The sequence below is a fragment of the Ranitomeya variabilis genome, chromosome 4, assembly GCF_051348905.1.
Source record: "Ranitomeya variabilis isolate aRanVar5 chromosome 4, aRanVar5.hap1, whole genome shotgun sequence".
NCBI classification, from domain to species: domain Eukaryota; kingdom Metazoa; phylum Chordata; class Amphibia; order Anura; family Dendrobatidae; genus Ranitomeya; species Ranitomeya variabilis.
In genome coordinates, this window is record NC_135235.1 from 332,070,506 (window position 1) to 332,094,687 (window position 24,182).

Here is a 24,182-nt window from a genome sequence, read left to right on the forward strand (position 1 = left end):
ATGGTGCAAGACATGATGTCCCAGATGTGTTCAATCAGATTCAGGTCTGGGCAATGGGCAGGCCAGTCAATAACTTCAATGTCTTCATCTTGCAGGAACTGCTGATACACTCCAGCCACATGAGGTCTGTCATTGTCCTGCATTAGGAGTAACCCAGGGCCAACCGCACCAGCATATGGTCTCACAAGGGGTCTGAGGATCTTATCTCTGTGCCTATTGACCGTCAGGCTACCTCTGGCGAGCACATGGAGGGCTGTGCGGCCGTCAAAAGAAATGCCACCCCACACCAATACTGACCCACTGCCAAACCGGTCATGCTTAAGGATGTTGCAGGCAGCAGATCGCTCTCCATGGCGTCTCCAGACTCTGTCACATGTACTCAGTGTGAACCTGCTTTCATCTGTGTAGAGCACAGGGCGCCAGTGGCGAATTTGCCAATCCTGGTGTTCTGTGGCAAATGCCTATCGTCCTGCACAGTGTTGGGCTATGAGCACACCCCCCATCTGTGGACGTTGGGCAATCAGACCATCCTCATAGAGTAGGTTTCTAACCGTTTGTGCAGACACCTGCACATTTGTTGCCTGCTGGAGGTAATTTTGCAGGCCTCTGGCAGTGCTCCTCCTGTTCTTCCTTGCACAAAGGGTGAGGTAGCGGTCCTGCTGCTGGGTTGTTGCCCTCCTATGGCCCCCTCCATGTCTCCTGGTGTACTGGCCTGTCTCCTGGTAGCGCCTCCAGACTCTGGACACTACGCTACTACTACACAGGAAACCTTCTTGCCACAGCTCGCATTGATGTGCCATCCTGGATGAGCTGCACTACCTAAGCCACTTGTGTGGGTTGTAGAGTCCATCTCATGCTACCATGAGTGTGAAAGCACAACCAACATTCAAAAGTGACCACAACATCAGCCAGAAAGCATTGGTACTGAGATGCGGTCTGTGATCCCCACCTGCATAACCACTCCTTTATTGAGTGTGTCTTGATAATTGCCAACAATTTCCATCTGTTGTCTATTCCATTTGCACAACAGCATGTGAAATTGATTGTCAAACAGTGTTGCTTCCTAAGTGGACAGTTTGATTTCACAGAAGTTGATTTACTCGGAGTTATATTTTGCTGTTAAATGTGTTCCTTTTTTTTTTTTGAGCAGTGTGTGTGTGTGTGTGTGTGTGTGTGTGTGTGTGTGTGTATGTATATATATATATTGTAAGGATTTCACTCACTCAGGTGCGATGGCTGACACTCAGGAGGCACGTTTCTTTAAAAGTTCTCAGGGTTTATTACCTCATAAACCACATGGAAAGATAACAGCAAATAAATAGCCTTTAGTTCAGGGAAAGAAAAACAAAGTGTCCAGTCCTTCAGGCTCCCTCAGCCTCTGTGCTGCTCCGCACAGAGAGCTCTGCAGACAACTGCCCTGTCTGCTTCTAAGAACATCCACTGGAGGCTAGCAGCTCCACACATCTAACCTGTGTTGAGCATTAGCCTGTCTTATATAAAGCTAACCACACCCAGCAACCCATCACATGATTAGCCATGTGGTCTGACATCACCACAGGTCCTGTAAGACATATATATACATGTTTATATACAACAAAGAAATACTCCGAGCTACATTACAGCAACAAGGCACTTATGTGGCACATACCTCCCGTCGATTATACACCCTTTAGCCATGCTACATACCTCCCCCCTCTGCCTAAAGCCGTGGGGCTTGGCACTTTCCCCCACTAAACAAGGGATTCTTGATAGGGCATCTGCATTACCGTGCAGCTTTCCGGCCCTATGTTCCACATGGAAACTGAAGTCCTGCAGGGCTAAGAACCAACGGGTGACCCTAGCATTTCTACCCTTTGTTTCCCTCATCCATCTAAGTGGGGCATGGTCAGATATTAGTCTGAATTTACGCCCCAGCAGATAGTACCGTAACGTGTCCACCGCCCACTTTATGGCCAAACACTCTTTTTCCACGACTGAGTAGTTCTTCTCAGATGAGGACAGCTTTCTACTCAGATAGAGAACAGGATGCTCCTCCCCATGTAGCTCTTGGGAAAGGACTGCTCCTACCCCAACATCTGAGGCATCTGTCTGAAGAATAAATTCTTTATTGAAGTCTGGGGCCATCAGAACGGGCTGCTTACATAGAGCCCCTTTCAACTCTTGAAAGGCTGACTCTGTCTCTTCGGACCATTTAACCATCACCGATTTTGTCCCCTTTAGCAGATCAGTCAGAGGCGCAGCCACTGTGGCGAAGTTCGGGATGAACCTCCTGTAAATCCCACAATTCCCAGAAAGGCTTTAACTTGCTTTTTGGAGAGTGGTTTCGGCCATGTTTGGATTGCCTCCACTTTCCTGATTTGGGGCTTTATTTCGCCACGACCCACTATATAGCATACGTATTTAGCTTCTTCCTTACCCAAGGCACACTTCTTCAGGTTTATTGTAAACCCCGCCTTTCTTAGAGCATCAAACACTGCTTGGACTTTCTCCAGATGACTCTCCCAGTCCGGGCTAAAAATGACGATATCATCTAGGTATGCAGCAGCGTAGGCCTTATGGGGTGCAAGGACTCTATCCATAGCCCTCTGGAAGGTCGCCGGAGCTCCCTGTAGGCCAAATGGCATCCGGACATACTGGAAGCATCCATCAGGTGTCGAAAAGGCCGTCTTCTCCTTGGCTTCCTGTGCCATGGGGATCTGCCAATACCCCTTTGTCAAATCCAAGGTGGATATATATCTGGCGTGCCCAAGCCTTTCGATGAGCTCATCAACGCGGGGCATGGGATAAGCGTCAAACTTGGAGACCTCATTCAACTTCCGATAGTCGTTGCAAAACCTCCACTCTCCATCAGGCTTTGGGACCAGGACAATTGGGCTCGACCAACCGCTCTTGGATTCCTCAATAACTCCAAGCTTCAACATACGCTCCACTTCCTTGGAGATAACTTCTCGACGAGCCTCAGGAATACGATAGGGCTTCACGTTCACCCGCACATGTGGCTCTGTTAGGACCTCGTGCTCTATGACCTTCATGTGTCCTGGCAACTCTGAAAACAGGTCCCTGTTTTTCTGGAGTAACTCCCGGCACTGCTATTTCTGGGTCTTTGATAGCGTCTCCGCTATAGTAACCGCTCCAACCTCACCTTCTGGGTTGCTTAACAACGATGGAGTTACTGTCGGCACTCTATCTTGCCACGGCTTGATGAGGTTGACATGGTATACTTGGAATGGTTTCCTTCTTCCTGGTTGGTGAATTTTATAATTTACTTCCCCAAGCTTCTCGACAACCTCATATGGCCCTTGCCATTTGGCCAGGAACTTGCTCTCCACCGTCGGAACTAACACAAGAACTCGGTCTCCCGGATTGAACTGCCTCACTCTTGCAGACCGGTTGTAGACTCTGGCCTGAGCTTCTTGTGCCTGGAGGAGGTGTTCTTTCACAATAGGCATCACCTTTGCAATCCTCTGCTGCATCTGGGCCACATGCTCAATGATGCTTCTGTGGGGCGTGACTTCGGCTTCCCAGGTTTCCTTGGCTATATCCAGGAGTCCTCGCGGATGTCGGCCATATAGAAGCTCAAACGGTGAGAACCCTGTGGAGGCCTGTGGAACTTCACGAATGGAAAACATCAGATAGGGTAAGAGACAATCCCAGTCTCTTCCGTCTTTCTCTATAGCTTTTCTCAGCATGCTCTTCAGTGTCTTGTTAAATCTCTCAACAAGGCCATCTGACTGGGGATGGTACACCGAGGTCCTCAACTGGGAGATTTTCAGGGCTTTGCATAACTCCCTCATCACCTTGCTCATGAAAGGTGTCCCCTGGTCAGTCAGGATCTCTTTCGGCAGACCTGTCCGGGAAAAGACATGGACCAACTCGCGGACTATATTCTTCGAGGAAGAATTTCTCAGAGGAATTGCCTCAGGATAGCGTGTGGCATAGTCCAGGATGACTAATATATACTGATGGCCCCGGGCTGATTTAACTAAGGGACCGACCAAGTCCATGGCAATTCTCTCGAATGGCACCTCAATAATGGGCAGTGGCACAAGGGGGTTCCGGAAATGAGGAGTGGGAGCAGTTAGCTGACATGTAGGGCAGGACCTGCAATAGTTCACTATTTCCCGGTGACACCCAGGCCAATAGAACCTCTGCACAACCCGTTCCTGCGTTTTTTCCACCCCTAGGTGGACATCACCACAGGTCCTGTAAGACATATATATACATGTTTATATACAACAAAGAAATACTCCGAGCTACATTACAGCAACAAGGCACTTATGTGGCACATACCTCCTGTCGATTATACACCCTTTAGCCATGCTACAATATATATATATATATAATCAGTGGCACACATGTGTGTATATATCTTTTTATTGCAGAGAGAGATAGAAGAATAGCCGGTAATTCATTTGTCGGCTTCTGTAAAATCACTGCAGGAGCCGACAGGATAGAAGACATGGTTTACATACACTAAATAGATGCAGAATGGTTAGATATGTATGTGTCGGTGATCAATACAATTAGTATAGTGTGTGTGAAAATTAGGGGAAATGTATGTAATAAAAGATTAATAAAATAAAAGATTATTTTTGGGGGAAAAAATGTTGTGGGCTCCCATGTAATTTTCCAATCCAGAGAGGGAAACCAGCGACCTGGGGCCGATGTTTAAAGCCTAGGAAGGGGTTAATACACATGGATCTCCCTAGACTGTGAATATGAGCCCGCAGCTGTATATTTAGCATTTACTGGCTATTAAAATAGGGTGGCCCCCAAAAAATGACGTGGGGTACCCTTATAATTAATATCCAGAAAAGGCTATGCAGGCAGCTGCGGGCTGATATTCATAGCCTATGAAGGGGCCATGTATGTAGCCAAAGGGGGTCAAAATCCATCAGCTCTCAGCCGCCCCAGAAATGGCGCATGTTTAAGATTCTATTAATTTGGGTGGGCTCCGGACCCGTTATTAATTTATCCCCTTAAAAACATCACTTATTCAAATATGTGATAATGGGCTGTTTGTCCACTTTGATGCCAATTCTGGAGCCCAGAACCCATTTGGACCAGGCTGGAGGGACCTGGGTTTGATGCAAGACATCACTATCTGTGTATTTTGAGTGTCAGATCAGTGGTCCAAAGTCATTTAACCCCTTAAAAACACCAGTTTCTTATTCAAATTTCCAAAGTTGACTATCTGCCCACTTTGATGCCAGTTCTGATACCTATAACCCATTTGGGCCAGGCTGGAGATAACTGGTTTTGATGTGGGGCGCCCTGTTCTGCAGTGTGAGATCAGTGGCCCAAAGTCATTTAACCCTTTCTTCAACGCTCTTTGGTGTCCACTTTGATGCCCATTTTTGTGCCAGTTTTATTGTTTTTGTATCTGTTTTTAAGTGTACACTGTGTTCCAAATTATTATGTAAATAATATTTCCTCATATTTTCTCTAAATTTCCTATCTGAATTGCAGTCATTGTTATTTTCCAGTCATCTACTATTCTAGTATAATTGCAATGTTTTGGAACAAACTGCCTATGAAAACAGTATCTTTTAAAAAAAAATAAACACTCAATAATAATAATCTTTATTTTTATATAGCGCTAACATATTACGCAGGGTTTTACAGTTTGCACACATTATCATCGCTGTCCCCGATGGGGCTCACAATCTAAATTCACTATCAGTATGTCTTTGGAATGTGGGAGGAAGCCGGAGTGCCCGGAGGAAACCCACGCAAACACGGAGAGAAAATACAAACTCTTTGCAGATGTTGTCCAAGGTGGGATTAGAGCCCAGAGCTCCAGTGCTGTAAGGCTGCTGTGCTAACCACTGCGCCACCGTGCTTCCCCACTCAAAATGCATGTTCCAAATTATTATGCACAGCAGAGTTTTCAACCTTTTTTTTTTTTATTTTGAACAAAAAAATGGTCAATTGTGAAGTTATAAGCATTATCAGCTTATTACAAAATGAAATCAAACAGTTTTCAAGTGAAAACTTTATTCTAGGTGATGTTACACTTACACATAGGACCCCTTGTTCGAAAGAAGCTTCTGAACTCTCTCGTCCATTGAATTTGTCAGTTTTTGGATGGTGTCTGCTTCAATTGTTTTGCATGTGGACAGAATACCCTCCAAGAGCTGATGCTTAGATGTGAACTGCCTCCTGCCATCATAGACACTCCTTTTGATGATGCTCCAGAGGTTCTCAATGGGGTTGAGGTCAGGGGAAGATGGTGGCCACACCATAAGTTTGTCCTCTTTTATGCCCATAGCAGCCAGAGATGCAGATGTGTTTTTTGCAGCATGAGACGGTGCATTATCATGCATGAAAATGATCTTGCTGCGGAAAGCACGGTTCTTCCTCTTGAACCATGGCAGGAAGTGTTGTTTTAGAAACATAGATTATGGAGTTCATCTTTACCCCTTCAGGGATCATAAAGGGGCCGACAATCTCTCTCCCCATGATTCCAGCCCAAAACATTACTCCACCTCCTCCTTGTTGATGCCTTAGCCGTGTTTTCATGGGGTGTCCATCAACCAGCTATCCTCCACTCCATCCATCTGGACCATCGAGCGTTGCACAGCACTCATCGGTGAACAAAACAGTTTGGAAGTCAGTCTTCATGTATCGTTTGGCCCACTGGAGCCGTTTCTGCTTGTGTGCAGTGGATAGAGGTGGTCGACAGGATGGCTTACGCACAGCTGCAAACCTCTGAAGGACCCTGCATCTTGTTGTTCTGGGGACGTTGGAGGCACCAGCAGCTTCAAAAACTTGTCTGCTGCTATGACAAGGCATTTTTGCAGCTGCTCTTTTAACCTTACGCAATTGCCTGTTGGAAAGAGTCTTCAAATTTTCCTTATCAGCACGCACACGTGTTTGCTGGGAATCAGCTACATACATCTTGATTGTGCGATGATCGCGATGAAGTGTCTTGGCAATGTTGATTATAGTCATGCCTTGACCTAAATACTCCACAATTTGTTGCTTCTCAGCAGCCGACACATCCTTTTTCTTTCCCATTTTGGCAAAAAATGTAGGCTGCTTAATAATGTGGAACAGCCTTCTTAAGTAGTCTTGCCTTTCTTTGGACACACCTGCCAAACTAATTTGCACAGGTATCTGCAATTGCTTTCAGTGATATAAGGAGCCCTGACACACATCACCATCAATGAGTTTAAATGACAAACAAAAAATTCTAACCTTATCACTCATAAACTCTTTGTGCATAATAATTTGGAACACAGTGTATTCACATCAGGGCGCCTCGATGCATTGTGTTTTATTATTGTGATACTTATTTTTGTTGTTAAACCTATAAAAAACAGAAAAGAAAAAATTGCCAAATAGTAAACCAACTTCAGACTTGTCAGGTGGGAATGGTGTTGGGAAGGAAAAAGGTGTGAAGGGTTGGGCCACCCTATGATACACCGGGATGATACCTTAAGCTCACTCTCTCCATACCTGGACTATGACTGTGGATATTGGAGACTTTGATGGAGAAACTATCAGGCTTCACATTGGGTGTGAACGTAGTTGTACACTCATACTAAAATGCACAGCATGCTCAGCCCAGGTATGCCACAATGGGCTCTTGATCACTGCTTAGCATCTGTACCTCTCATGAACAAAAAAATGTTGGCCTCCTGATGAACCATCAAAGTAAAAACGCATTGAGGCAGAGGCATAGAAGCAATTCCTATTGATAAGCATCAAAATGATAAGTTATTCATGCTTTATATGATATCATGTTTTATATAACTCCAATCAGAAGATAGTTGATGACTGTCTAGTTTAGGTTTCCTTAGTATCATTTGCTGTGTCAAGCCCATATAGGCAAAGTGATGGGACTCCAAAACCTCATTATCTAGGGTGCCAACCTCCGCTGCTAGGCAGGGAATATATACCAGACATCTCGGGGCTTCATAAGCCACATGTGGTATAACCTAATTCATTCCACATGTCCTTCTTGGCATTGTAATTAATTGACTGTTATTATTTTTATATATAATGAATCATGCAAAAGAGGAGATATATTAGGTGGCCGTTTAATGGATCTACTGATTGGTATGGTCAGACCTCTGATAAGTTGGTCTGACATCCCAGACCTGTGTATCTGTAGTATTGTTGTGCAATAAGGGTTTTTTCTAGGCATTTTTGTTTTTAATTTAAATTAATAAATCTGAATTTTAAGGTTTATATGTACGCACAGTACTACCATCCGCCAACATACAATATAATTTTCCCACAGTACCGCCATCTCCTCACACACAGTATAATGTTCCCATAGTATCGCCACAAACCTGCACACTGTATAATGTCCCCACAGTACTGCCATCCCCCACTCACATTTTAATGTTCCCACAGTACCGCCGCCACCCTCCCACACACAGTATAATGTTCCCACATACCCACCATCCCCCCACATATAGTATAACGTTCCCACAGTACCGCCATCCCACCACACACAGTATAATGTTCCCACATTATCACCATACCCCACACACAGTATAATGTTCCCACAGTACCGTCATCCCCCCACACACAGTATAATATTCCCACAGTACCGTCATCCCCCACCCACAGTATAATGTTCGCACAGACCCACCCCCCCATAGAGTATAACATTCCCACAGTACTGCCATCCCCCCCACACACAGTGTAATATTCCCACAGTCCCACCATCCCCCAACATACAGTATAATGTTTTCAGTCCCATCTCCCCACATACAGTATAACGTTCCAACAGTACTATCATCCCCCACCCACAGTATAATGTTCCCACAGTACTATCATCCCCCACCCACAGTATAATGTTCCCACAGTCCCACCATTCCCCAACCTACAGTATAACATTCCCACAGTACTACCACCCCCAATACACAGTGTAAAGTTCCCACAGAACCTCCTTCCTCAATCATATTTTGTAATGTTTTAACGTCTCATTTTTTTGTGTGTTTTTCGTGTAATATATGGAAGTCTATAGGAAAATGCTGCAAAAAATCATTTCCAGAGAAAAAAAGCTCACTGTACATGGAGATATTAGCGTCAAATAACTCATGTCTGTGTGTTCTTACAAGCAAGCTTTTACAAATCGTTCAAACTTCTTTAGGTAAATCAGACATGAGATCTAACGTGATACAATATCACAGTGCGGGGAACACAGGAAACATGTGAATGTTAGGCCGGCGTAACACTAGTGAGTTTTACGGACGTATGAGCGCATAAACTACGTCCGTAAAATACGCATTACACACGGCCCAATGAATCTCTATGGCCCAGCTCCTATCTGCCGTATATTACGCATCCGTAATATACGGTCTTGTACGGCTGTAGAAAATCGCAGCATGCTGCGTTTGTCACCGTATTGCGCAAAAAAATCACCAATGAAAGTCTATGGGGGCGAGACAAATACGGATTCCACACGGACCAGCAGTGTGACTTGCGAGAAATACGCAGCGGTGTTAGTGAAAAGCCGGTAATTCAATTGCCGGCTTTTCCTCTCTCCTTCACAAACCCGACAGGATATGAGACATGGTTTACACACAGTAAACCATCTCATATCCCTTTTTTTTTGCATATTCCACACTACTAATGTTATTAGTTTGTATGTGCAAAATTTGGGCTCTGTAGCTTGTAAAATAAAGGGTTAAATAGCGGAAAAAATTGGCGTGGGCTCCCGCGCAATTTTCTCCACCAGAATGGTAAAGCCAGTGACTGAGAGCAGATATTAATAGCCTAGAGAGGGTCCATGGTTATTGGCCCCCCCTGGCTACAAACATCTGCCCCCAGCCACCCCATAAAAGGCACATCTGGAAGATGCACCTATTCTGGCACTTGGCCACTCTCTTCCCACTCCCGTGTAGCGGTGGGATATGGGGTAATGAAGGGTTAATGTCACCTTGCTATTGTAAGGTGACATTAAGCCAGGTTAATAATGGAGAGGCGTCAATTATGACACCTATCCATTATTAATCCAATAGTACTAAATGGTTAATAAAACACACACACACATGATTACAAAGTATTGTAATAAAATAAAGACACATGTTGTTGTAATATTTTATTAGACTCTTAATCCACCTGAAGACCATCGTCCTGAAACAAAGTTAAAAAAACAAACAACAATATTCCATACCTTCCGTCGTTATGTCCCACGATGTAAATCCATCTGAAGGGGTTAAATCATTTTACAGCCAGGAGCTGTGCTAATGCACTCGCTCGTCCCTGTAAAACCCCGGGTACTGAATGGAAAGCTGGGTGATCTGTAGTTACCTTTAGTTGCGGTGATGCGCCCTCTGCTGGATGTCCTCATGAACTGGAGCTTTGGAAAAGTTTCCACGCTCGAGTTCATATGAGGACATCCAGCAGAGGGCGCCTCACCGCAACTCAAGGTAACTACAGGTCACCCTGCACTCCATTCATTCCCGGGGTTTTACAACCACGAGCAGTGATTTAGCACAGCTCCTGGCTGTAAAATGATTTAACCCCTTCAGATGGATTTACTTCGTGGGACGTGACTGATCATCGGAAGGTATGAGATATTGTTGATTTGTTATTTTTACTTTGTTACAGAACGAGGGTCTTCAGCTGGATTAAGAGAATGATAAAATATTACAACAACATGTGTCTTTATTTCATTAAAGTACTTTGTAATAATGTGCGTGTTTTATTAACCATTTGTACTATTGGATTAATAATGGATAGGTGTCATAATTGACGCCTCTCCATTATTAACCTGGCTTAATGTCACCTTACAATAGCAAGGTGACATTAACCCTTCATTACCCCATATCTGTCATGGTTCCCAATGGCAAGGGAACGTCAGAGAACTTAAACAACAGACTAGCTCTTGGGTGATGGAATCTCGAGCTGACCGTGAGCTAAACCTACCACACAACTAACAGTGGCCGGGTGGCGTACCTACGTTTTATCCCTAGACGCCTAGCGCCAGCCGGAGGACTAACTAACCCTAATAGAGGAAAAGACAGACCTGGCTTACCTCTAGGGAAATTCCCCCAAAAAGGAGACAGAAGCCCCCCACATATATTGACGGTGAGTTCAGAGGAAAAGACATACGCAGTATGAAGGTAGGTTCAGCAAAGCGAGGTCCGCTTACTAGATAGCAAGAAGATACAATAGGGAACTTCACGGTCAGCTGAAAACCCTATTAAAATACCATCCCGAAATTACTTTAAGACTCATGTGTCAACTCATGACACCGGAGTGGCAATTTCGGCCCACAAGAGCTTCCAGCTACAGAAAAATAACATAACTGTGAACTGGAACAAAAATGCAAAACAAACTCAGGACTAAGAGTCCAACTTAGCTGATAGTAGTCTAGAAGCAGGAACATGCAACAGAAAGGCTCTGGTTACATTGATGGCCGGCACTAGAATAACTGAGCAGCAAGGCTAAATAGGATACACCCATATCCTGATGGAAACAGGTGAACAGAGAAAGTGAAGCACACAAGTCCAGTACCACCAGTGACCACCGGGGGAGCCCAAAAACCAAATTCACAACACATATCCCACCGCTACACGGGAGTGGGAAGAGAGAGGCCAAGGGCCAGAATAGGCGCATCTTCCAGATGTGCCTTTTCTGGGGTGGCTGGGGGCAGATGTTTGTAGCCAGGGGGGGCCAGTAACCATGGACCCTCTCTAGCCTATTAATATCTGCCCTCAGTCACTGGCTTTACCACTCTGGCGGAGAAAATTGCGCGGGAGCCCACGCCAATTTTTTCCGCCATTTAACCCTTTATTTTAGCAGCTACAGCGCCAAAATTTTGCACATACACACTACTAACATTAGTAGTGTGGAATATGCAAAAAAAAGGGATATGAGATGGTTTACTGTATGTAAACTATGTCTCATATCCTGTCGGGTTTGTGAAGGAGAAATGAAAAGCCGGCAATTGAATTACCGGCTTTTCACATATATCGCGCTGAATTAAATATAAATACAGAATATATATATATATATGTGTGTCTCAATGACATATATATATATATATATATATATATATATATATATATATATATATATACTGTACAGTCATGGCCAAAAGTATTGACACCCCTGCAATTCTGTCAGATAATACTCAGATTCTTCCTGAAAATGATTGCAAACACAAATTCTTTGTTATTATTATCTTCACTTAATTTGTCTTAAATGAAAAAACACAAAAGAGAATGAAGCAAAAAGCAAAACATTGATCATTTCACACAAAACTCCAAAAATGGGCCAGACAAAAATATTGGCAGCCTCAGCCTAATACATGGTTGCACAACCTTTAGCCAAAATAACTGCGACCAACCACTTCCGGTAACCATCAATGAGTTTCTTCAATGCTCTGCTGGAATTTTGGACCATTCTTCTTTGGCACACTGCTCCAGGTCCCTGATATTTGAAGGGTGCCTTCTCCAAACTGCCATTTTTAGATCTCTCCACAGGTGTTCTATGGGATTCAGGTCTGGACTCATTGCTGGTCACCTTAGAAGTCTCCAGTGCTTTCTCTCAAACCATTTTCTAGTGCTTTTTGAAGTGTGTTTTGGGTCATTGTCCTGCTGGAAGACCCATTACCTCTGAGGGAGATGCAGCTTTTTCACACTGGGCCCTACATTATGCTGCAAAATTTGTTGGTAGTCTTCAGACTTCATAATGCCATGCACACGGTCAAGCATTCCAGTGCCAGAGGCAGCAAAGCAACCCCAAAACATCAGGGAACCTCCGCCATGTTTGACTGTAGGGACCGTGTTCTTTTCTTTGAATGCCTCTTTTTTCTCATGTAAACTCTATGTTGATGCCTTTGCCCAAAAAGCTCGACTTTTGTCTCATCTGACCAGGGAACATTCTTCCAAAACGTTTTAGGCTTTTTCAGGTAAGTTTTGGCAAACTCCAGCCTGGCTTCTTATGTCTCAGGGTAAGAAGTGGGGTCTTCTTGGGTCTCCTACCATACAGTCCTTTTCATTCAGACGCTGACAGATAGTACGGGTTGACACTGTTGTACCCTCGGACTGCAGGCAGCTTGAACTTGTTTGGATGTTAGTCGAGGTTCTTTATCCAACATCCGCACAATCTTGCGTTGAAATCTCTTGTCAATTTTTCTTTTCGGTCCACATCTAGGGAGGTTAGCCACAGTGCCATGGGCTTTAAACTTCTTGATGACACTGCGTACGGTAGACACAGGAACATTCAGGTCTTTGGAGATGGACTTGTAGCCTTGAGATTGCTCATGCTTCCTCACAATTTGGTTTCTCAAGTCCTCAGACAGTTCTTTGGTCTTCTTTCTTTTCTCCATGCTCAATGTGGTACACACAAGGACACAGGACAGAGGTTGAGTCAACTTTAATCCATGTTAACTGGCTGCAAGTGTGATTTAGTTATTGCCAACACCTGTTAGGTGCCACAGGTAAGTTACAGGTGCTGTTAATTACACAAATTAGAGAAGCATCACATGATTTTTCGAACAGTGCCAATACTTTTGTCCACCCCCTTATTTATGTTTGGTGTGGAATTATATCCAATTTGGCTTTAGGACAATTCTTTTTGTGTTTTTTCATTTAAGACAAATTAAATGAAGATAATAATACCAAAGAATTTGTGTTTGCAATCATTTTCAGGAAGAAACTGAGTATTATCTGACAGAATTGCAGGGGTGTCAATACTTTTGGCCATGACTGTATATATGTTTTACTGAACATTTGAGCACATAAATCCATTAGATGTCAGTTTTGCAAGCCTGCGAGAAAATATCGCAGTACGGATGCCATACGGATTACATACGCAGGATGCCATGTGCAAAATACGCTGACACACCCTGCCTACGGATGACATACGGATCACTATTTTGGGGACTTTTCTGCGTATTACGGCCATAAAAAACGGACCGTATTTACATACGCTGAGTGTGACGCCGGCCTTAGGCAGGCGGTGGTGTTAGAGTCAGTGACGGACTCTGGCCAAATATGTCTCTTGAGCCGTAGTAGAAGATGAAGTTGTCATCCTCATGATGTAGTTATTTCTCATGTCACGTGCAATGAATATCTCCTGCAGTATTGCTAATGTCGGTTCCAGTGTCTGTAAATGAGATGAGAATTAGCGTTCTGGAAGATGAGTCTATGAGAAAATGTATTAAGCTACTGACTCCGAGGAAGAAACTGCTTGTTGTCTGTGGCCTAAAATCTATAGGTTTTATTAGTAGATGTCAGGGAAGAAAATAGAATGTTCTAAAATAATTAAAAAAATACCATTGCTGCTTGGGTCCCCCGCCAGTCTCTGTATTTCCTAGTCAGTAACAATGAACTTTTGATTCATACAGATAGTCAGTTGCCAAAGCAGTGGCCTACTTAGCCAGCGGCTGGGAACACGGAGGAGATGTCTTCATCAGCAATTCAACTTATGTTCCAGTCCATGCAAAACTAGAAAATACAACATATACACAGTCTTTCTCTTGATGTGTTTCCCTTATTGACTCCAGTAATTGTATGATTACACAGAATTCTCATTCGGGTCTCTACAATATCGGAACCTCTCAGCTGTTATCTTCTATATTAAGATATATTTTCAGAATCGTCCATCAATGATGGATATGGACAGAAACAAGATAACGGAGACGATATTACACCTTACCCTAGAGATCCTCTTCCGTCTTACTGGAGAGGTGAGAGATTATGATGACATCACATTACATTACATTATTCTTATCTATGGGAGTAACAAATGAACAGAACTGGGGAGGTGAGGACTCTGGAAGTATGTAAGTAAGATTTATTAATGTGAATCTCCATAACCAGGATTACACAGTAGTGAAGAAGACCTCTAGAGAACTTTGTCAGGACACTGTGTCTGAGGGATGGGGAAGACCCCTGAGCCCAAACACGGAGTGTCCATCTCACCCCCTGATACATGAGGACATCAATGACCAGAAGATCCTAGAACTCGCCTTCAAGATGATTGAGCTGCTGACTGGAGAGGTGACTGGGAATGCTTGGACATTATACAGGAACAGTATGTAGGGATCGGACGGATGACTGTATCATTGTATGTGTCAGGTTCCTATAAGATGTCAGGACGTCACTGTCTATTTCTCCATGGAGGAGTGGGAGTATTTGGAAGGACACAAAGATGTGTACAAGGACATCATGATGGGGGTTCCCCAGCCGCTCACATCACGAGGTAATAGACAGAACCAAATACACACAGCCTATAATTATCTGTAAAGAATAAATTCAGTTACTGTATTTGTTTCTTCCAGTTCTATCCAGTAAGAGATCAACGCCAGAGAAATGTCCCTATCCTCTTCTTCCTCAGGACTGTAAACAAGAAGATCCCAATGTTCCTCAGGTTCATCAGGTAGGTGGACAGAAGGTGTTGTGTGATCTCCTTTGTGATGTGTAGACGGCTGTGAAGGTCTTGGGATCACTTGTCTATTATCCACCAGTATTATAAGTTTCATACTTGTGGAATGAGAACGGTGGAGATGGCAAAATTAGAGCTGATCATAGATGTCATGTCTCCATCTGTCTGTGACTTTTACAATATCTCTTTCAGAATGAAGATCTGACCAATATTAAAAGTACAGAGACATTTGTGAGTTGTGATGAGTGTTGTAAAGAGGAGATTACTACAGATAACTGCCCAGGTGAGTAGTGACCACTAAATACAGGAAAGATATATATCTTTGTACCATGTTAGGCAGTAGATAGAAAAATATTTAGAATTGAGAGTCCTCAGTGGTTGATACCTTTTAATGGCTAACTGAAAAGATGGTAACAAATTGCAAGCTTTCAAGACTATTCAGGTATCTTCATCAGGCATAGACTGATACAAAATCTCTAGAATCACATATTTATGCACAACACAGCATAAAAATAATGCCATAGATAAGACAGGTGACGTGAAGCAGAACTACCATTATGGGAGAGTGATAAACAGTTGTGTTCATAAATATTGGAACAGTTCATAGATAAGAGTGGGAATGTTTTATTGTCCTCTGATTGGGGTCTGGTTCTGTGTTGTGATGCCCCCACAAGGTCTGAGGAGCAAATTCCTTAATTGATGTAAAAAGACATAAATCCATGTGACACATTCATTCCTGCACTGGGATTGTCAAAGGTTGTCATGAGTTTATACTCCCAGACCCTTCTGTCTCTCTGAGATTTGAAGTTACCCTTTAATATAAGTAATCTCATGTCCATGGTGCTGTGATCTGGGATACAAAAAATGTTTTGCCACAGGTAGATCCATTCTTATTTCTCTTATTGTGTGGCGGTGAGAATTCATCATTGTTCTAAGCTTTTGCCCTGTCTCCCCTACATTCAGACTCTCAGTTGGACATTTAGTACAATATGATTAGGTACACTACATTAGATGTGATGCAGCTGAAAGTATCTGGGATCTTGTAGTCCTGATGTGAATTGGGGATCTTTATCTTGTCCGTGGTCATTATAAATGGACAGGTTTTCCTTTTTTATCTGGTTGCAGGGAAAGGTTCCTGCAGCTGTTGGAGAGTAAAGGGAGCTTTTGGCTGACAATGATGAGTCTTAGATTTGAGGGCTGCCTAAAACACAGTAGTGCGGGGTCTGGAAAAAATGGATTGTAAGCGAGCATCTTTTTGTAGTAAAGGTTAGAATTTGCGTGTAATTTTCAGTTAGCCATTAAAAGGTATCAACCACTGAGAACTCTCAATTCTAAATATTTCACTAAATACAGAGCAGACATAGATTCTTCTCAGTCACCAGTTGTGGCTGCTTTATCAGAGGTGTAGTCCGGCCGTATCAAAATCGTGTAATCACCATTTTGCCTGTCGACCACAACATTCTCCTTCAAACTGTTGAAATTAGTTTTTGAAATTGTGAAAGCCCTTTTCTCTAGAACTTTTAATCTGGAAGACCCATCTACTCCCCCTGAGATTAGGAGACATTGACCCTTACTTGCCCAGATCTGTAAATTACAAAGCCAAATGACAGCATACTTAGAATATGCTGACAATTTAGAAATTTTATAATGAGAGAAAGCAGAGGGTAATGATGCTGTTGGCTTCCTAGAACCCTGACATTTTATTGGATGAATCTACCTTCTCTCCATTCTGTGCTGCTGAATGTGTTCATATGGTCCCTACAAGACAGTGTCCAGTCTTTCTGGCCAAACCTCACTTTTATGATCAACAACATTAAATGTGCAGTGAGAGTCAAGTGTCAATTTTTGTACAATGACAGAGTTTCCCTTTATCTTGACTTTTCAATTTTTTTAAAAATTGACTAAGGGTACTGTCACACAGTGGCACTTTGATCGCTACGACGGTACGATCTGTGACGTTCCAGCGATATCCATACGATATCGCTGTGTCTGACACGCAGCAGCGATCAGGGACCCTGCTGAGAATCGTACGTCGTAGCAGATCGTTTGGAACTTTCTTTCGTCGCTGGATCTCCCGCTGTCATCACTGGATCGTTGTGTGTGACAGCGATCCAGCGATGCGTTCGCTTGTAACCAGGGTAAACAAGGCCGCGCTTAGTAACCCGATGTTTACCCTGGTTACCAGCGTAAAAAACAAACAAACCGTACATACTCACATTCCGGTGTCCTTCAGGTCCCTTGCAGTCTGCTTCCCGCTCTGACTGACTCCCGGCCGTAAGGCAGTACAGAGCACAGCGGTGACGTCACCGCTGTGATCTGCTTTCACTTTCCGGAGGCACTCAGTCAGAGGCACTAATGTGACGTTCTGCACCCCCTGGGGACAAATAAGGTCCGCTTGGCTCAGTTTTATACACACAGTGTGAGGATGTGGCCCACCCAGTCACTGATGTGTCACTACACTCGCTCACAACCCTGACAGGCTGAGAGGCTCCTTTCACTAGCACCAATGAACCAGAGCCCTGCCAGCCCAATGGGATTGCCACCAGCTCCTCATCTACTATATAATTGTCTAAGGGTCACTTCTGTCTGTCTGTCTTTCTGTCTGCCTTTCTGTCTGTCACGTATATTCATTGGTTGCGGCCTCTGTCTGTCATGGAAATCCAAGTCGCTGATCAGCCACGACCAATCAGCGACACGCACAGTCCGGCGGAAAAATGGCGGCTCCTTCCTCCCCTCCAGTCAGCGCTCACACAGGGTTAATGGCAGCGTTGACTGCGGTGTAACGCACTCGGCTAACGCTGCTATTAACCCTGTGTGACCAAATTTTTACTATTCATGCTACCTATGCAGCATGAATAGTAAAAAGATCTAATGTTAAAAATAATAAAAAAAATAAAAAATAGTCACATACTCGCCTTCCGTTGGCCCCCGGATCGAAGCGGCCGGTTACCGACGCTCCTCACGTGCTCCGGTCTGAAGCGAGACCGCTACGTCATCATCTCGCGAGACTGCAATGCACTCTTCAGACCGGAGCGCACGAGGAGCATCGGTAACCGGCCGCTTCGATCCGGGGGCCAACGGAGGGTGAGTATGTAACTATTTTTTATTTCAATTCTTTTTTTTAACAGGGATATGGTGCATACTACGTGACTGGCCAATATACTATGTGACTGGGCAGTATACTACGTGTCTGTGCTGTATACTACGTGGCTCTGTGCTGTATACTACGTGGCTCTGTGCTGTATACTACGTGGCTCTGTGCAATATACTATGTGGATGGGCAATATACTACGTGGCTGGGCAATATACTACGTGGCTGGGCAATATACTACATGGCTGGGCAATATGCTATGTGGCTGGGCAATATGCTATGTGGCTGGGCAATATGCTATGTGGCTGGGCAATATACTACGTGGGCTGTGCAATATACTACGTGGACATGCATATTCTAGAATACCCGATGCGTTAGAATCGGGCCACCATCTAGTTAGATATAAGCCCGGTCTGTTAACGGTATTATATTGTGACAGAAACCAGCCCCAGTAGCATGGGAAGTGAAACCGAGGAACAGACTTGTGGATTCATGGATGAAGATAAAAGAGCAGCCCAAAGTTTATTAATATATTTAATTTGCCTTAAGAGCACACTAGGCTATACATTATATACACGATGATTGCCCATATACAATGGTCAGATATGCAAATACAAATAGTAGTAGGATAAAAAGATATATTGGCAGAATATATATCAATTACCGGGTGATGTTAGATCATGGATGTGCTGAGCCAAAGAGGGCATGGGCTGCCAGCTGTCTCCTTGTTCCCTTCTCAGCAAGTTACTTGACGCGCCCCCCACTTCCTAAGTGGACCACATGCATCACAGAGTAAGACCACATGACCATACACTAGCCTTTATCCCCTTTGGGTCACTCCCTTCCTGCCCTCTGGACTGAACCTAAATCCCCTCCCCTTGTTTCTGCAGCTTCAAACGCCCAAAATTATGAAAGATCATAACTCCTTTCTGGACGGTCCTAGAGCGGCGGTTCTGGCACTATCTGTTCCAACCGGGCCCCTACTACACGTTAAGGGTGCTAGAATGGATTGAGACCCAGCCGGGCGCTCACCATGTTCTGGGGATCTTGGAAATATACACAATGTACGGCTAGGATGTATAAGATCTCCATAACTCCTTATGTAATCATAGCTGACTCAACAATGCAGTTTAGACCACATGGTAGCAAGCCTCTTGTTCTGCTTTGAGTTTACTCAAGTTGTGAGATTAGTCACTCATAGCCCTTTGAGGCTTGACTTCCCCCTGCTGAGCTAGCTGCACTCTGAAGGGGATTTTATAAATACAAACGATTAGCATGAAATTATATCTCCAATATTCTTTACACTCAGTTTTTGAATACAGTTGTTAGTTCCCAAAATACCCTAATATAACCACCTCCCAACGCCTGTTTTTTTGTTCCTAATCAGGACCTATTTTTCAAATCTGATATGTATCACTTTTTGTGGTGATAACTTTATATGCAGATTTCTTTGGAATAGTTTGCAGGCACAATTTAATGGGAGCCCTGACAGCTCAAAAGATGGCTACCATGAACAAGCTTGGCGCTATCAACTCTGCTTTCCAAATCTCAGGGATTGCCTTATCCTTCATCCTTGAACCCCTCTACATGGATCTGGCACAGAGACCCCTAGGCTTGGCCCATGGTGTTACCTGCTGTTCTGTGGTGCGAGATGACAAGAAGAATAGTCAGTTAGGTCAGAACCAGAAGTGCAAAGAAAATACAAAATCAGAAGACACGAGTAGTCCGTAAATGAGTCAGGGTCACAACAGTCAACAAATGCTTGAGCCTGGAGCTGAGCCCGGAAGAGAACAAGGCTGTATCTAGCAGCTTTTGGCAATATGCTTTTGAGCTTTAGTAGGATCAGACAGGGAGCAGAATACTTGAGCTGCACAGAACACACTCGTGCAGCTCCATGTATTGCTGTGCGGCCGCACTCTCCACACTGGAGTGCCGGCGGCAGAGCAGGGTTTTAACCTACAAGACTCGGACGTATTTTACGCAAGTGAGAAGGAGCCTATAATGCCAGACTGGATAGTTCTAGTGATCCCACGCACCTTCACCGTACTGGCTTGACAGAGCCTGCACCGCACATAGTTTATGGTTCTAACGTCTCATTCATCACTAGCGCTGCCTGCAAAACGCATAAGGCGGCACCTGGTGACAGAAGCAGACTTCGAAGGAGCGGATTCCAGAGGAAAAAGACACACCATTTGCAGAAGCCCTAATATAACAAAATGTCAGAAAATCAGAACAGTAGAAATTCCCATAAAGTGGCTCCATTTTGGAAAGTATTAGCCTTATTAAATTAATCTATATGTAAATGAGCATGCAGTGGATGTTGGAGAGTGAAAATTTCAAATGTGCCATTATATTGTCCAACATGTAGCACTCACATTGTGCTCCAGCAGACACACTTACCGTAAATTAAGTGAGTTCTTCTCATTATAGTAATGCCAAATGCTTTGAAACGAAATGTGGTTTGGTTGCACTGCAAGGCTCAGAACCCTTTTGCCTACATAACATTTTTTGGTGTTTTTTTATTTTATATTTGTGAGGTAGTATGAACAAGCAGTTGAACAACACGGTCATCCTATGATTTTTTTTCTATTAGACTGAACTGTCAGTGTCTTGGTGAATAATAAAATATTTTACATAACTTGCCATTTTTACTTACAGTTTAAGTAGCAATGTTCAAAAATATAATATTCAAGGATATTTTATAAAAAAAAAAATTTTGTTTTATTCTTGGCAGATGACTGTACCAGGAGATTAGCAGGACAGCTGACATCTTTAATTTTTAAATCGAATGATCTTGAGATCCCACAGGATACAATTGACGTGAATGCCACTACTCCAGATATACCATCATCCCTTCACAGCAAAGACCTGTCATCTGATCCTTTGAAACAAGGCCTAACCTCTGATTCATTGCAGACTACTAAAGAAAATCTAAGTCACAAAATAAGAATTAAAAAACAAACTACTCCTAAAGCAAAAAAGTTATTTCAACGTTCAGAATATGGAAACAGTTTTCCCCTCGATATGTCTTTTCTTAAACATCAAGAAATTATTCACACAGCTGAGAATATATTTTCTTGTTCCAAGTGTGGGAAATGTTTTAACCAGAAATCAAATCTTGTTAGTCACCAGAGAACTCACACAGGAGAGAAGCCATTTTCATGTTCAGAATGTGGGAAATATTTTACGCAGAAATCAAATCTTGTTAGTCACCAGAGAACTCACACAGGAGAGAAGCCTTTTTCCTGTTCAGAATGTGGGAAATGTTTTGCAACGAAATCTGATTTTATTAAGCACCAGATAACTCACACAGGGGAGAAGCCTTTTTCCTGTTCAGAATGTGGGAAATGTTTTACACAGAAATCACATTTTGTTAAGCACTGTAGAACTCACACAGGGGAGAAGTCTTTTTGCTGTTCAGAATGTGGGAAATATTTTACAGAGAAATCAACTCTTGTTACTCATCAGCGAATTCACACAGGGGAGAAGCCTTTTTTCTGTTCAGAATGTGGGAAATATTTTAACCGGAAAGCGCATCTTGATGGCCACCAGAGAACTCACACAGGGGTGAAGCCTTTTGCCTGTTCAGAATGTGGGAAATGTTTTAGCCAGAAATCATATTTGGATAAGCACCAGAGAATCCACACAGGGGAGAAGCCTTTTGCCTGTTCAGAATGTGGGAAATTTTTTACAGAGAAATCAAATTTTCTTAGGCACCAGCGAATTCACACAGGAGAGAAGCCTTTTTCCTGTTCAGAATGTGGGAAATGTTTTAACCAGAAATCATATTTAGATAAGCACCACAGAAATCACACAGGGGAGAAACCTTTTTCATGTTCAGAATGTGGGAAATGTTTTAACCAGAAAGTGCATCTTGATATTCACCAGAGAACCCACACAGGGAAGAAGCATTTTTCATATTCTTAATGTGGGAAATGTTTTCTATGGAAATCAACTTTTAATAAACATCAAAGTGTCACGATTCCTCCACTCAGTGTGTCTTAAATGCGGTGACAGACAGCACAGTCATCCAATCTGGTGCTGAGCTTCTTTAAGGTGTTCCATGTTACAGGTGATTTCACACTTACATAGCTGAGCTGTCAGTCCCACGCCTTTGCCAGACGTAGTATCTGCTCAGTAGTTTGTCTTGCATTTCTGTGCTCTGTTTGTTGATGTTTTGCTGCCTGACCTTGGACCTCGTTCTGACAATCTTTTTGCCTAGCCCCTTTGCTCTGATCCGCTGTCTTCCTGGAGTTCTGACATCAGATTGTGACCTAACTTCACCTTAGTATTTTCTCTTTAGTTTACTACATGCTCTCTTGGTATCTGACTCTGGAACGTTTGAGTACTCTGCATCATGGCCTGTCCATGAGTAGTCACTAGCATTACATTACATCTGGCATATACTTTTTTCCCCCACCAATGGGTCCAGTTTGTACATTTTGTGATCATCTGGTAAATTTGACTGAGATGGTCCAGGATCTGGCCATGGAGTATCAGAAGCTAGAATCTTCACAGTTCCAGCTGCAGGGTCAGTTTTCTAGTATTATGGGTGCTTCCCAAAGTTCTCCACTACCAACTGTAGCTTTAACTTTGATGCTCTTCTAGTGTGTAGCTAGTCTCTCCAAACCAGTAGTGGCAATACCTGATAAACCTTCTTGGCAGAAAGACCAGTTTAGGGTATTCAGGGAGAGCTGTAGACCATTTTCTACCTTAAGATCCCGATCTTTTGGGAATGAGATCCAGTGGGTGGGAATAATCATGTCCCTACTGTGAAGGGCCCTCAAACATGGGCATTTTCTTTGTTCCCTCTAGCCCCAGAACGGTCTTCTGTTAACGGATTTTTTTGACCCCTTAGTGATGATCTATGACAAAACACACAGAATCTAGGTAGTGGAGGCAAGAATCTTGGACCTGACACAGGGGGTCTGCACTGCTGAGGATTATAGTTCTGAGTTCCGGCAGTGGTCCACTGAAGCATTGTGGAATGATGCAGCTCTCATGTGCCAGTTCCACGGAGGCCTCTTGGATACTGTCAAGAATGCTCTGGCTCTGCATACTCTACCTTGTTCCTTGGAGGAGGCTATGACTCAGGCCTTTTGAATGGATAAAAGAATGTAGGAGAGACGTGATGAGTGACTGTATTTTGGTCATTCATCAGTCCATCCATGTACTTGAGGTAGAACCAATGGAGGTTAGAGCTGCCAGCACTCAGATCGCTGAGAAGAGGTGTTGGCACGACCTCAGACTCTGCCTTTATTGTGGTCACTTTGACATTTCCTTAAGGACTGCTTGGCACGTCCTCAAGCGAGAAAGCCATCGGGAAATGTCTAAGTCTTGGTGATTATTGAGGAGGTCACCAAGATTCCCAGGTACCATTTTACTCCTCAGACAAAATACTGCTAAAAGTGGAACTACTTTGGTTATCTGCGTTAGCCGTCATTGGCTATGAGTCTGCCGTGAATGACATTGATTCTGGACTGGTTCTGAAATTAGGGTTAGGGACAGTTAGATTGGATGGACCCATTCAAACTTTTGATATTGACAAGGCTTCGTTACTCCAGAATCTTGTCCACCAGGTAACAGTGAAATTCACACTTAGAGTGGGAATACCTCAGTCTGAGTTCATTTCTTGCTATGTGTTGGACAATTAACCTGCTGGGTGTGATGCTGAGTGACTACTCATGGGTAAGCCATGACACAGGGTAGTTAGATTAGAGATCTCATAGTA

The 24,182-nt window shown here is 43.6% G+C and overlaps 1 protein-coding gene across 2 annotated transcripts in view; it reads left to right on the forward strand.

The window, feature by feature from the left end:
- Positions 1–22,818, forward strand: part of LOC143764698 (uncharacterized) — a 103,896-nt gene extending 81,078 nt beyond the window's left edge. For both annotated transcript variants that reach the window (XM_077250549.1, XM_077250548.1), the window contains exons 2-6: positions 14,499–14,662; positions 14,796–15,177; positions 15,257–15,354; positions 15,553–15,643; positions 21,186–22,818. In XM_077250549.1, the coding sequence (XP_077106664.1) occupies positions 15,045–15,177; positions 15,257–15,354; positions 15,553–15,643; positions 21,186–22,378 (1,515 nt within the window). In that variant the 5' untranslated portion in view covers positions 14,499–14,662; positions 14,796–15,044 and the 3' untranslated portion in view covers positions 22,379–22,818. The remainder of the gene's footprint in view (positions 1–14,498; positions 14,663–14,795; positions 15,178–15,256; positions 15,355–15,552; positions 15,644–21,185) is intronic.
- The last annotated feature ends 1,364 nt before the right edge of the window (positions 22,819–24,182 follow it).